At 41.7% G+C, this 15,344-nt stretch overlaps 1 protein-coding gene across 2 annotated transcripts; it reads right to left on the bottom strand.

The window, feature by feature from the left end:
- Window positions 1-512: 512 nt before the first annotated feature.
- On the bottom strand, window positions 513-10,702 carry LOC123025348 (acetylserotonin O-methyltransferase-like). 2 transcript variants are annotated; one of them, XM_044433939.1, is made up of 8 exons: window positions 10,198-10,695; window positions 8,717-8,891; window positions 8,122-8,251; window positions 7,093-7,161; window positions 6,547-6,665; window positions 4,772-4,912; window positions 4,177-4,299; window positions 513-2,223 (listed from the first exon to the last, which is right to left on the bottom strand). In XM_044433939.1, the coding sequence occupies exons 1-8, from the start codon at window positions 10,252-10,254 to the stop codon at window positions 2,015-2,017; spliced, it is 1,023 nt and encodes a 340-aa protein (XP_044289874.1). In that variant the 5' UTR covers window positions 10,255-10,695; the 3' UTR covers window positions 513-2,014. The 2 variants fall into 2 exon arrangements, with proteins under 2 accessions (XP_044289874.1, XP_044289884.1); XM_044433949.1 differs by lacking the exon at window positions 4,772-4,912 and having other exon boundaries at window positions 10,198-10,702.
- Window positions 10,703-15,344: the final 4,642 nt, after the last annotated feature.

Below are 15,344 nucleotides of genomic sequence, written 5' to 3'. Positions count from 1 at the left end.
AACAGCTGCATATGTTTGTATTATGGTGCAACTAAATGTGCACAAAATATAAACAGGAGCAATGAAGGAACTATAGGAGGTATCCCGTCTGGAAGATTTCAGGAAATGTGGCCTCCAAAAAGCTGACAAAATGTGAAGTAAATAGAGTATTCCAAATCATAGCTAGGAATGCCGGAAAAAATAATTAACTAATTATAAAACCAAAATCCTTCTGTTTCATGGTAAACATAGTCAAGTTGCAATAATATGGCATTTTATAAATATAAAAGCCAAAGCACAAGAACTGCAGGACTTTTTATTTTATTTATTATCTTTCTATCTCACCTTTTTTCCTTTCAGAGAACAAGGCGGCTTGCATAATTGTCCTCCTCTTCTCAATTTTATCCTCACAGCAGCCGCCTTGTAAGCTAGAAAGGGCTGAGAGTATGGCTGGCCAAAAGTCACCTATGGTTTTATCAAGCAATTTTTGTTTGTAGGCAGGAGGAGACTGACAAGGAAAACCGGAGAGTGTCTGCTGGGAGTGTATAATCAAGAGAACTTTTTTCAGTTTATTCAGACATACAGGAAATACATGCAGCATGTAGGCAGCCCCCAACGATGAAGTCCATACAAGATGCTTATATAATTAGTGACATACACAATTGGGGTGTGAGGGAATCACATAGGCAGTTTGCTCACTGCAGTTGAGAATAAATCAGTAGGGTTGAATGGATTCAGACGCACAAAACAAAAGGAAGAACTTTCAGGACAGGCAAACTTTAGCATGTCTAACGTGGGACAGGCATATATTTGTATATCTAAGGTGTGTGTGGGGAACAAGATGGGCATTTCTCCTCCACACTGCTCCCTCAACAATCATTGCCATGTGCATATCTTTTAATGTGTTTTCTTGTATCCCAGCTTTAGCTTTTCCTGTTGATTTTGGTCATTCTTGCTGTTCTGGTCTGCCTATCTTTGAGAGAGGTGATGGGAAGGGAAACTGCTCTGCATGTGTGTCATAAATCATTTTAAAAGAAGCAGGCTGCTTACTATCATCACTGGAGAAGCAATGCCAATACTTTGCAAACAAAAACAGGGACTATTATATTTCCAGAGTGGTTCTCCCACCCCAATTAAAAGGCATGCATGGAGCAAGAATGGTAAAGGTTTTGAAACTATACACTGAAAATCTATATCTAAAGTATCTATGGATCATGTTACATCCTATGTATACAGCAAAACTTGTGCACTATGTATATTTGATGCTATAGTCTCTATTTTATTTAAAACTTTTCTATACCATTCTCTTCCCAAGAGTCTCAGGACAGTCTAGAAACCTCTTTAATACAGCTTTATATTTGTCAATTACTGGAGATGTAACAGAGCTAATATTTCTTCAGCCATAAGTGTTGGGAATAGTTTCCTCTTCAGGGTGACGTGAAGGTTATTTATATGAATCCCTTTTGAATATTACACTCTTTAATATTTACTGATGGACTTGTCCTCATGAGTTGTCTAACCTGTTTCCTGAGCGTATATGCACAATCAGTACAAATGGATTCTCCATGCCCTTTTGACCATGAGAAGATAAATATTAAAACATTGGAAGGATAAATGATTGCCTCCAATAATGCAACTGAGGATCTCACTGTGCTTTCAATATTTGAATGGGTAGTAGAGATGTATTGGCACAGCCTGCAAATGGCTATTTCTGTGGATATTTTGTCTGCCATTGTTGAAGTTCATGTATAATTCTGAGAAAGCTCTATTTTAAAATACATTTTCAGATACATTTTAACAATATTCAAATATTATACTGTTTCAGTTTTGTTCCTTTTTTCTTTACTGGTATGGTTTTGAATGGTTTGTCTTGTTTTGCTGCACTACAGAATATGATTTTAAACCAATCTTCAGTAGGTCAAACCTACTTTACAATCTTGTTATGAGGATACAATGGGTGAGGGAGAAAAGGACCACCTTTGCTAACCCAGGGAGGAAGGCTGGAAGTCTGCCCAAGCCTGAAACAGACATGAATTTATTTTTTCCCTAAAATTGCAGTGTAGAGGTTCCCTTTCTTTGCCTCCATCTTCTTGAAACCAGCTGCATTGAAGAGTGCACTGTATTCTGATATGGTCCGTTCTTTCCCTTCAGTAAGCAGCAGCATCAATATGGAGTACAGGTGAGCTTCTAAAGGCCCAGTTTTATCTTCGTTGAAGATTATTTCTACCACTAACACTCCGCCACCTGTTTCAACAGATATTTCATTGATTTAGCAAATATATAATTGCTTTTTCAACAGTCCCTTGAAGAAAACAGCTTAATTTTTTCAAGTTAAAAGAAATGCAATTTAAGCCGAGTGGTACTGGCAGACAAGAGAATTTGGACTATGGAGCACTGCAGGAAGAGTAAGTAGTGAGGTGATCCAGTTTGCTGATTATACTGAACTTTTTAGGGTGGCTAAAACCAAAAGTGGCTGTATGGAGTTCCAAAGGGAAAGTAGAGAGGGAGACATACCTTCTCCCATAACACTCAAATCCAGGCTCATCCCATGAAGCTGATTGGTGGGTGGTTTAGGACAGATAAAAGGAAGTACTTCTTCACACAGCATATAGTTAAACTGGAATTTGCTACCACAGGAAGTGGTGAAGGCCACCAATATGGATGGCTTTAAAAGAGGGTTGGACAGATGCAAGAGGGAGAACGCTATCAGTGGTGCCTAGTCTTGTGGACTAAGTGCTTCCTCAGGTGACCTGCCTGCATTTACTAGTTGCTGAGGAGCTCAGGTGGGTGGATGTCTTGCACCCATCTTGTCTGAGGGAACCTGTGGGCAGCTGGACTAGATGGACCTTTGGCCTGATCCAGCATGGCTTTTGTTATGCAAAGCATCTGGAGTCTGGGCAGCTGAGCCCAGGAAATATGATGAATTCCCACTCCTACACAGTTTCCTTGTAGCTCCCTCATCTGGGAGACTGGGATCCCTAAATCCATCACAGTCAATGAAGGTGTAAAATAGTTTGCCTGGCAGTGTGTCTTTCCCAGATCCAACTGGAATGCCCTCTGTCACTGTTCCTGGGCAGAGATAGCCTAGCCATTGTGATCTGCAACCTGCAACCTCAATTATTGCAAAGTGCATGGTGGTGCCTTTCAGGATGGTCCAGAGTCTGCAGCTTTTGCAATATGGGTGTGTTATTACCTAACAGAGTTAGCCTATCAGAACTATTACACCTCTTTCGAAGGAGTGCTCTGGTAGCCAACTTGCTACCAAGCCAAGTTCAGAGTGCTACAAAATTTAGAACCTCATTACCTCAAGAGTGCCTTCGTCCTTATCCACTGGAATGGACATTACTTTCTAGTGTAAACGTGAGGGTACTCCATTTGCCAGGGATTCAATATGTGGCAACCTGAGAGGGTGCTCTCAGTTCAGGTCTTCCTTCCCTCTCAGACAAGTTAAGCTCCTTTCAATGCCAGCTGAAAACCTAGTTTATTCAGCCAGGCTTTGTTTGACCTGGTTAACACAATTTATAAATCCAGGTTTTGTTGCATTACCCGGCTTTGTCTGGCAAACAATCAGGCAAACTATGGTTTGTTTTTTCCATTTCCTGAGCTGACACCTGCTCCCTCCCTGTGTCCCAAATTCATTCATTGTGCTGTGGGGCAGACACATAGAGTAGGGATTTTTTGAAGAGGGTAGGGATACCTCTCTTGTGCACTGTGTCTTTCTGTTTCTGAAACAACCCATGGTTCTAGATTTGTATGTAGCAACAACCCATAGAATGAACAAGACTGAATGCAGAACTCAACAAGAAATCATGGGATCCTTTTCTGGACTGTTCATGGTTGACAAAACAAGAGCTGTTAGCGTGGTTACATTCAGCAATCACAACAGCAGCTGATTCAGCTAGCTTAGCATTATGCATGAACCAGGACTCTGATCCGGCCGTGTTGTGTTTTGTGAGTCATTCTTCATGTGAAATATGCTTTGTCAATTCCTATAATTTATATTTGTAGTTTGGGGATTATTTTATAATGACATTTAGGTACTACATTCTATAAGTAAATAAATATACATGAAGAGACTTGAGGCTCCCAGAAGCAAATTAAAATACCATTAAAAGACTATGCATGTAGGGACACCTGGCTTACTCCTGTTCCTTCCCATCATGCATCTTGCAGCTTCTGCTGCATAAGTGGACGTACCAGGTTTGCAGGCCTTGTGCAGTTTGGTTAGCAGCTGTACACACGTCCCATCATCCCAGTCATGCAGGACCCGGGCCAAAACATATAGGTTAGCTTCAGGAACTGGATCTTTGAAAAAATCCCCTGTAATTAAATAGGTTGAGATCTGTTTAATTAAGCATATTGCCTAACCAGATTACTTAAGTTTCACCTGTGGTCAATGTCAAAAATACGTAATTTTACATGCAATCAATGTGATATGGTATTCAGTGCTTTACTCTGGTGCTCCCTGTATTTGGCAATAAAACAAACCATGGTTTGTTTTCCCAGCCTCTGAGTTAACAAATTCCTCCATTTTCCCCACTCCTTCCTTGTATGCCTTTGCAGCACTGTAGAACTGGCACGGAGAGCATCTATAGGTTGTTCTTGTACGAACAAAGCACACGTGGGAACGCAGCTCACGATTCTTTTTCTGGGTTGCTTGTGGTTCATCAACCATAATTTCTTTGCCACCCTGCATCTGCTCATCACAACAGCTGAGAATTCAGTAACTCCTACCATGGGTTAGCATTATGTGCGAATTCAACTGTAAAATCTTGGAACAAATCTATTTTACCTTCCTGGAAAACAATTTGGGATTCTTCTGGACACACAAAATTCTCCTTTGCTCTTCCTATCACTTCAGGTAAGTCAAACATTGTCACAGTAGATTTCGGGTATAATGAAATGCATTCCTTAGCCAAGGTACCACCAGCTCCTTAAAGAAAGACCAAAACAAAAACAATATTTTGGGGAATATTACACTCTTGGTAATGCTAGTAATTCTTATTGAGTCCATGCATGTTTGATTACACTTTGATTCTGCTTTTGTTATAAACTATGCATATGCAATATCATTGATTCCCAAATGGACCATACTGCTTCCTGGGATGGGTGTGGGGAGAGATTCAGGGAGGCAGTGATTGGTCATTTTAATTCTGCAGTGGAACAATAGGCATAATAGGAAAAGACATGGGGGCAGTAGGATTGTTGCTTAAGGGTAATGGAGGCATCAACCCAAAAAGTTTGGGCACCACTGTGTTATATAATACACTGTAGTTCAAGTGTCACATTGGGATCACAATTCATGGTTATATATTTATTATCTATTTATAGCGGCATATTTTTATTTTTATTATTTTCCTTAAAAAGTAGGATGCAGAAAAAGAAAAAGGTTTCAGGGCATCTTATACAGATATTACACATTTCAAGATATCACAAGAAAATGTCACCAAAATCAGTAATTGTTATCTCTTTACACACAATTAAATTAATTAGTACTTAAAACTCGTAGATTAATCATTCTAATTTATAATTCTAATGGGAGGGTAAACAGCAGGGAGCAGATACGATAAAGACTCTTAGAGGCTGCACAGAGAAGATTTAAAGAGCAATAACAATTGTATACATAGCAGCACTTCACTGCTTTCTCTTTTTTCATATGAAATGATTCATTTTGGAGTATGCAGTCATTGTAACATAACAGCCTGATGCCTTCAAATTAGGTGGGCTACAATTCCCCTCATCACCAACCATCTGCCAAGGAATCCATGTGGGCTTGGGAATCCATCAGATGCCATGGGTTCGCTTTCTGGGATTTTGGTCCACTTTGCAGAGAGCCAGTGTTTCTAGCAAGCGGGGCAATGTTCACAGGGCTCTCAGTAGGAAGTCAACCCCATGAGCTGTGCAAGCAGTGCCCACAAGTGAGCAGTCCAGGAAAACAGCCCCCTCCAACTCTCCCACAAACAGCATATCTCCTCCATGCCAGCTACAACTGCTTTTTGGGCTGGTGCTGATGATGCAAAAGGTTGCAGGTTGGGCAACTGAGTCTTCTTAGTGAGTGTTCACAGACTTACTCTCAGCTTGGCTCTCTTTGGGACATTGGCCCAAGCACAAGGGAAGCCCATGAATGCTTGGAGGGCTGGATTCTGACAGGGTTTATCCCATCCCTTAACAAGCTTTGGCATTTTGTAATGGGTAACTGTATTTACAAAAGTGCAACAGACATCTCAAATCTACTGATCCAAGATCTGCATTTTTGTGGAAGCAGTCGGCATATGGAAAAGGCTTCGTCCTCTGACCATCTCCATCTGTTCTTTTCTTCTAGAAGAACTCCTTCCAACTCACTTGAAGCCATCTCGAATAGCAATCTAAAAATATCACTAGCACACAGGACTTTCCAGGTCAGATCAGATCAAACTGGTTTTGAATTCTTCCACAGTCCTCCTTCCTCAATCACGGAATCATGGGGAATGAAGGGAGCTGAGAGCCATCCAGGCACCCCCAAGGCCCTCTGGCAGGAAACTCTCAAGTTTCATGTAAGAGAAGACAGCTGAGAATGTGGATACTCACCTCCAACATCACAAATGTGTGGGAAATCAGAAAGATTGAATGCAGACAGCACTTCTCTGCCATACAAACTCCAAGTGTCATCCATGGCATTCATGAATTTTTCGAACATTTCCTTTGAGCTAGAATTCAAAATTGTCAGTAGGGTGCAAAAATCAATGACTAATACAAAAATGAATTTTTAAAAAAGTACATTGGACTTATTTAAATTGCTGAAAAACAAGCTTTCTAAATAAAATACCAAATTCCTCTATAATCATGGCAAGTCTACATATAGATAGTTCTACCCAACCTAACTGCTTTTGCTTCCTGGAAGATATCAGGTTATGATTTCTCTAACCAAACTCACATGTGCAAAGAAGGCACAGGCCAGTTCCCATTGTAATCTTGATTCAGCCTGATTGGCAGGGTTGGAAGCAAGAAGACGGCATTTGCAAGCAAACATATTCTAATTTACAAATGGCCAAGCAAAGAATAGGCCACAATGGAACATACCCCTGTTGCTCTGCTCACATCAAAAAATAAAAAAAATCAAGGAAATACTATTACCTGTAAAGTGCATCAAATATATTTTTTGATGAAGGGCCATGTATTGATTGAATCTGACTTTTACCTTCCCTAGAATAGAACATTTAAAAAAATAGATCAAAGATGCAGCACGAATGCAAGATTCAATGCCAATTCTTTCCTCTTCTAGTGCACATGCTATACTAGAAGCAACTAGATGCATTGTTTTCAAAACCAAGCCAAAACTACAATGACAAAATAGAAGAACCTTAAACCTTGCAAATAGCACTAGGCAGTTTATGTGCCCATAAATCAGGGAGAAAATATGGAAAATTTCCTCATGCAGCAATGGAAACAGCAGCCAAAGGGATTCATTCACAAGGCACAATGAAAAAAATTGGGCCCACTTGCACGGAACCCCGACTCATGGCTTCATCAAAGTGGACCAGAGTCTGCAGAATCACGTCCATGGACTCCAATAGATTCTCACACCCAAAATGGATTCCTCCCATATCTCTAAAGTTATCTTGTGATGAGCCTAATTCACCCAAGTTGATGCAACTGCTTTTCCACATGTAATGCCAAAGCACTTGAAAACAGACTCAGAGGGAATCAGCTAACACTATTTGAATTTCCAGTGTGACACTGCTGCCCCAAATGATTTAACATCAGTTTTGGAACAGGAGCATAGATTAAAATTGTTTTTGTTATGGATGGAACAGTGATATCACACATGTATATAAGAGAAAGAGAAAAGTGTTTCAGCACTAATCAAGCTATCAGCTGGCACTGGGTGATCAAAGGCCATTGTCTAAAAAGCTACTGCTGAAGGAGAGTCCCTTGCTGTAGGGTCCCTGCCCAGCCCAGCACCACCCTCCTCAAAACCATGCTGCTGAGTAAGCCAAGAAGGTCCACCAGTAGAGATTCTGCTATTTTCTTTTCCCCCCAAATCTGCTTTTCTGCTATCTGAACACAGAACTAGTGAGAAAGCGCAGGACAACAATAAGTAAACAATCCTAGTGAAGCCTTCCAGACCTGGCTCTCTGCATGGAGCTGTTTTCTTCTGCTCACCTCACAGCATCAGCTAAGTATTGCATGCTCGGATATATGTATTCAGAGTGCAACTTCATAAAGTTATACTGAGACTTTGGGCTTGATTTAGCAAGACACAAATTAGCAACCTCTTCATTTCCATAAAAACCTTAAAAGGAAACAAAAGATGTTACTGTAAAACCTCTTGAAAATAGTAGGGAAACAAAATGTTGACAAGCTATTATGAAATGTTTCCTTCTGCTAACAATCAGGAATTCTTGGCGAAGCAGCAAAGTAAGTTTTATATTATACTGAAGCATTACATGAAGTGCTTAATTGATCATGTGAGACCACTTGTGTAAAGTCCAAACCTGGAGGGCCCCACATTCCATAGTCCTGCTAGTAAATGTCTGTAGTGTTCCCGTCTGACTTCGATGGGGTGAACAGTTTCAAGGCACCAGCGTTCATAATTAGTTAACTTTTGGGATACCAGTACACAAACCAGCAGAAAGGAAAGGAGAAACAAACATTGCAGTTGTGCTGCTGTAAAATAAGCGGTAGACATGGCCAGTCTCTTTCATCCAAGCCCACTACTGAGCCAGAATGTAAAGCACCTTGCTCCCAACGGGGCTACCTGTGTTCTCCTTCCTCTCCACTCTCAGGAGCTTCAGCCCCACACAGGCATCCAGCAGCCTCTCCGTTCCAGCCTGGCTGGTGCCTAAACGTTCGGCAATAGCTGCTGCGGTCAGGGGGCTTTGCGACGTCATCAGCAGATCAAATACTCCCAACTCACAGGCAGTAAATATTACCTGGAAACCAAGGAAGAAAAAGGCAACAAGTTCACATACTTGATCCTTAAAATGAATTCTTTCTTTTATCTTTCCATCAGCAAATACTCTTTGGGCAACTTAGTGGGGAGGGGGGGAAGTGAAGACACAAAATAGTAGAACTACAACTAGGTCTTTATTTTCTTTTTAGTGCCAGGTGAAGACATATCTTTAAAAAAAATTAATACTTAACCCTGTGGATGCTGGTGGCCTTTTTATATTATTGTTATACTGATTTTATTTAATTGTTTTAATAGGTTTTAATATGTTGTTATTTATAGATAATTTAATATGTTGTTGTAAGCTGCCTAGGGAAGCCTTTTGGCAGTTAGACAACATAGAAATATGAGCATAATAAATAAATAAACAAATATGTATAGACAGAACAATTCCAGAAGAGTCCACTGCTGTGGCATGTCTGGTTTGGGGGGTATTCTCAGTGGCTCGTGCTCCAAGCCTGGTAATTCTATCAGGCTCTTACTGAAATGTCTTACCAGATCTGCATATGAAACTGCTCAATTGCTTCCTGCAGGTCATTTTTCAGAGCTATACTGGGACAAAACGAAGGTCACTCGGCACTCGAAGACAGAAGGAAAGGGACTCAATAAAGGTGGGACAATGCAGGACATTGTTACAGCAAATGCAAGAATACAACTCTTTTCCCTGGAACTGGGACTTCTTGTCTTTTTCCTCTCAGGTTTCTATTGCCTGCTGACCATCAGCTTCTACCTGTGCTGAGTTGAGACCATCTAGGGAGCTGGTCACCCTCCCTGTGGCAACCAATCTTCCCCCAAGCGAAAGAGAAAGACTGGGAATAGGCAAACAACAGGGCAGGGGAAGAAAGGAGAAAGAGGAAGAAAGAGAGTTATGTTGTGAGGCCTTGAGAAAGAGACTGAGGGAGGGAGGAAGAAATCATTTCCCATGCCTGGAAGGTCATCGGTATATGTGGTCGGAGCTTGTATGGATTGGATGCTCTGCTCCAGGACATCTGCGGGAAGGGTACCTTAGAGAAGCAGGAAGACTGATCTAGAAGAAACACCTGTTTCATGAAACCATTTATAACATGGAAATTAACTCCTGTACTCATGGACTGCTGTGCTTCCCACTTCATTTGGGAAGCAAACAAGCAATCTTACCAAAATTCTAACAAGGGAAATAATCTTTCTATATCTACTGGAGAAAAACAGATCTAGAAAAGACAGAAATTCTTGATTCCACACATTCATCAATAAACAATCCTGAAAGCCCTTGGAAGTTTTAATATTGCAAATGCTACCCCTGGCATCACCTTTGACATGATAAATCCATGCTGCTGCTGGAGGAAGGTTTTGATGTCAGAGTCCATTCTTCTTCCCTGCTGTACCAGGCAAACCAGAGTCTTCGTCGGCTGAAGCAGTAGCCCTGCTCGAGGTGGAAAGGACTGCACAAGGCTGCGCTGGAATCTCACTTGAGAAGAAGCTGCAGTGCTCTCCAGAGAACTTCCTCCTAAAATGAAAGACTACCTGAAAAAGGGCAAAGAGAGGTTCTGGCTTGTGTTCCGCTGGAAAATGGCCTATAGTGATGCAATAGTATAGAAAGAGCAAAAAGAAAAATAGTTGGGAGCCATCTTATTGGAAAGCGGAAAAAGACCAATATGGAGCTATGAGAGAAAATGCAGAACTGGCTGCTTCCCCAAGAAAGGAAATAAGATGGCAGAGTTACTAAGAATTGGAAAAAGCATGAATTTCTCTGCAGGAGGAGAGTTTTTCAGGGAAAGAAAGGTCTGGGGAAAATGCAAGGCAAGAGTACTTGCGTGTGGGAGCTGGCCAGGGATGCACCAAAAATAGGAGAAGCTTTTGCTCTGCTCCTCTTTCACTTATCCTTTTATAGCTGTCTTGTGCTTGTGCTGACTAGAGAGAAAAATACCTCTCTAGTCAGGTTGGAATTTGTCCAGAACAGGACATACAGGCTAGGAAAGCATGAAGAAAACAGTGCAACCACATCTGCAAATGTTGTGAAATTGGATGATGTTGAATAACTCCAACAGAGTTAGTTATAGCACAGAAACAAAGTGAGTAAGAAGGGTTCTTCCAGGCCACCTAGTCTGACCCCTGGCTCCAGTCGGTTCCACTCATGTAATCCCCAACATGTGGTTGCCCAGTCTTTCCTTAAACACCCTCACTAATGGAGCCTCAAGCTCCCTTGGAAGCCCATTCCATACCCTAGGGGTCCGAACCATCAGGAAGTACTTCCTGACATCCAACCTGAAGCCTGGTTCCTTGAGCTTTGCCCAGTTGGAACATATCCTGCCCTCCACTGCAAAGAAGAACAGGTCATGGCCCTCCCTCCACGTAACATCCACTCACATACCTATAAGTCGCTAAAATTTCCCTTTGGAGTTGTCTCTTCTTCAGGCTGAAAAGACCCATTTCTCTCAATCTCTCTTCATATGCCATCCCTCCCAAGTTGGCTACCATTCTTGTGATCCTGTGCTGAACCAATTCTAACCTAGCTATGTCTGTCCTATAATGTGGAGCCCAGAACTGGACTCAGTACTAGAGGTGTGGTCACACTAGAGTCATGTAGAGTGGTATCGACACGTCCCTGGATCTGAAAGTCACACTTCTTGCTATACATCCAAGGGTGAAGGCTAGCCTTCTTAACCACATCACACTGCTGACTCATGTTCAGCCTGCTGTTGTGAAAAGGATCTTGGGGTACTTCCCAAGATCCTTTTCTCCAACCACTTCTCTCCCATCCTGTACTTGTGACGCTATTCCTGTGTCCCAAGTACACTTGAATGCCATCCTGTTGTCCACCTCCTACTTCCACAGCCTGTCTTCCAACCCTTCTGGATCTGGATCTCCTGCTCCTCAGTTGTGGCCACCAAGCCCACTTTGGTATCATCTGTGGATACTCCTGCACAACATTGATAAAATGGTTGAACAGTCCAGGAACTTAGCCCTGGGAAACTCTGCTCATCACCGGCTGCCATCCTGATGATTCCCCATTGATAGTCACCCTCTGCTTGCAGTCCAGCAACCATGCCCTAAATCCCTCAGTGTATTGATCTATCCCAAAGCTCAACAATTTCTCAACCAGGATATCATGTGGCAATTTGTCAAAGGCTGAAGCAGTAGCCCTGCTCGAGGTGGAAAGGACCGCACAAGGCCTTCCTAGAATTTCACTTGAGAAGAAGCTGCAGCGCTCTCCAGAGAACTTCCTCCTAAAATGAAAGTCTACCTGAAAGGGGGGAAAGAGAGAAGTTCCCGCTTCAAGGCCTCATGGTCAATAGTGATGCTATAGTGCGAAAGGAGGAAAAACAAAGGTAGGGAATAAAAAGGTCTAGGAAAAATGGAAGGGAAGATTACCTACCTGTGGGCATGGAAAGAGCCAAAAACACCAGAAGCTTTTGTCTGTAAGTCTTTGACTTGTCCTTATATAGCCTGCTGGTGTTTGAGGAAAGACAAAGGGAAAAATCCCTGCCTTTGTATAGGATTGGAACTTGTCCAGAACAAGAGAGCTCTGCCAGTGAAGCTTCAAGAAGATATTGGAATCATGCCTCCAAATGGTATGATGTTGGATAATGTTCAATAGTTCTGGCAGATGGGAATAGCTATGACTTGTAGCTAAAACCAAAAGATAATATGAAAAAAACATATTTCTTGGGGAAAAGGCTGAGAGAAGAAATAAGGGACAAATAGACAATCCTGCAAAGGCTTTCAACTAGAGAAGTGTGGTAGGCACACTCACTGATTCCTTCTGCTGTCCCTAGAAAGGGAGATCTGAGTTCTGCACCAGAACTGGACACAAGAACTTCCTCCAACATCAGGCAGCTTCCACCGTTCAGGATGTAAAAGCAGAATGCTTCAAGGGTTCAGCTGACTAAACCTGCGAAAGAAGATGCTTTTGGGGTACTTTTCTGGAACACAACAATCCACCAACCTGCAGACATTCTCACCTCACAGCATCTGCCAAAATAATATAAATTTGAATGGGAAATATTGCCAATATCTTTTTAACCATATGTTCTGGTGAACATTTATTTGGGGTGAAGTAAAGGTTATTCATATAGATACATCTTGGATGAGTACACTATTTAATCTTTACTAACTGACATATCCTCTTAAATTATCTACCTGCGTCCTGGATTCTCTATACCCTTTTGCCAATGAAAAGGTAAATATTGCAACATATTGCAACCTCCAATCATGCAACTGAGGATCCCACCTTGCTGTCAACTTTTGAATGGGTGGCATAATTCTTTGACACCACCTGCAAATGGATCTTCATATGGATATTTGGTTTGCCCTTGCTGAACTTTAGGTATAATTCTGAGAAAGCTTTGTTTTCAAACATGTGTACATACACACACACACACACACACACACAAAACATCCTATCCATGTATCAAAAATGATCTGTTCAAACGTATGTACAGTAGCTGCATTATTTTTTCTTCCCCTATTTATTCTTTGTTTTTCCCTGGTGCAATTTTTCAAAAAATAAAAATAAAAAACACTTCAAAGGAGTATCTAGGAATACTGCCACAGACATTTGAATTTGTGAAAATGTCCTAGCCTCAAAATCCTGTTTTGGAATTAAACGGTATCTAGAAGAATGGGCTGAAAAGAGAGTGTAGTGTTAAGGGTGCCAAGACCAGGAGTTCAAATCCCCATTCATGCACCACAGGACTAATTACATATCTATTATATATCTCCATGTGTTAGTATAGAACATGCTATGGCTATTAAACATTATGCAAAATAGTTTTTACATTTTCTTCAAATGCTGTAGTGATTCAGTTATGTTCCTTTTTTCTTCTTTAATGGGGTGGCTTGGAGTGTTTGTCCTGTTTTATTGCACAAAATAATATGATTTCAAACTATTTCCACTAGGTCTCATCTAGTTCAACAAGCTTATTCTGAGTATAAAAGGGGCAAGGAAGAAAAGAACCACTTTTGCTGTCCCTGTTACATTTTACCAGACCCAGCAAGGCTGCAAATTCATTATAATAATAGGAAAATAAAATGTGGGAAAGGCCTTGGGAGGCAGAGGTCCCTTTTTTATTTAAAGTGTCTGGCACAGACTGCTCAAGTGTCCAAGCATATATTCTCTCTCTGCATCTATCATCTCAGCTCTGTTTCACCGCAATTTTATGCAGATGACATTGTCCTTAAACGCCCCCCCCACCAAAACTTTCAAAAGTGCTCACTTGTGCCCTTTCGGTGACCAAAATGAAAAGCCTTGCCTTGTCACTCTACCCAGTGCCTCCTGCACTGTGACAAGTAACACTTCTTAGGTTTCCAGTAATATAATAAAAATCTATTGGGAAGACAATCAGGTGTCGATCTAAAGACTCGAAAACACCAAGTATGTGTAGAAGCAGCATGTCCCATCTCACTGCTTCCTTCACCTGCCCTAGATATGTGACGGAGGCTGGCAAAGGAGGGCCTCCATGGAAGATCTTGGGTGGATATATGGAGATATATATCCCTTCATATATCCCAGCCCAAAGCTGTTTAGAGCTTTATATGTTAGCGTAAGCACTTTGAACTGGTCCTGGGCAACAACAGACACCCAATGCAGCTGGAGCAGGACTGGTGTGATGTGCTCTCTAGGACCAGTCCTCATTAGCAGCCACTAATTCTGTTGTGAATTAGCTGGAGTGCCTGGGCCATTTTCAAAGGCAGCCCCACAAATTACAGCAACCCTGGCAAGAGGTTACCAACATGTGGATAAATGGCAAGATGCCACACATCCAAGTAGAAACATAGCTGAAAGATCAGCCTAATCTGGTAGAAGGTGCTCTGGGCCACCAAGGACATCTGAGAGACAAGCAACAACTTGGGGTCAAGTAGCACCCCCAAGCTATGAACCTTGTCCTCTAGGGGAAGCACAACCATATCCAGGACAGCTGAAAGTTCCTCAGATGGATGGACTGCCCAGCAAAAGCACCTCCATCTTGTTTGGACTGAGTTTCAGCTTATTGGCCAAAATCCAGTCCATTACCAAGCCAGAGCACTGGTTTAGAATAGTTATTACCTCACCTGTATTAGATGAGAGGTAGAGCCAAGTGTCAGCAGCATATTGGTGACATTTCAGCTGAAACTTCCACTCTTAGCAGTTTCATGTAGATATTACAGAGCTGTGATAACATGGTATTCAGGCTGTATGCTGACGTTCCCAGTATGTGGCTTTCTTGCTTGTTAAAGCAAACATGATAGATAAGCCTGTCATAGGTTCACACAGAACACTCATCCATGGCTGATGTAACCTGTTGTTTCCTACCGAGGACTTGTCTGGCTGTGAAACAAGCAAACCACAGTTGGTTTTCTCATTCTCTGGCTCATTAACTTCCTACATTTTTCCCCCATCTTTTCCCACTTTGCCCAAATCTTTCTTGTATTCCCTTGTGGTACTGTGTTAATGGCATGCAGAACATCTGTGAGTTCT

The sequence above is a fragment of the Varanus komodoensis genome, unplaced genomic scaffold (genome assembly GCF_004798865.1).
Source record: "Varanus komodoensis strain SLA01 unplaced genomic scaffold, ASM479886v1 scaffold1, whole genome shotgun sequence".
NCBI lineage: Eukaryota > Metazoa > Chordata > Lepidosauria > Squamata > Varanidae > Varanus > Varanus komodoensis.
The sequence above is the reverse complement of the archived record's forward strand: the minus strand, read 5'-3'. Positions and strand labels throughout refer to the sequence as shown.

Bases quoted from the DNA above. Each gene is read 5' to 3' on its own strand.
- LOC123025348 (XM_044433939.1), bottom strand. From the start codon at position 10,254: ATGGACTCTGACATCAAAACCTTCCTCCAGCAGCAGCATGGATTTATC. The intron at 8,252-8,716 runs GTAGCCCCGTTG...TTTCCTTTTAAG, and splicing joins GGAGAGGAAGGAGAACACAG to GTTTTTATGGAAATGAAGAG. The intron at 4,300-4,771 runs GTAAAATAGATT...ATTTAATTACAG, and splicing joins CCAAATTGTTTTCCAGGAAG to GGGATTTTTTCAAAGATCCA.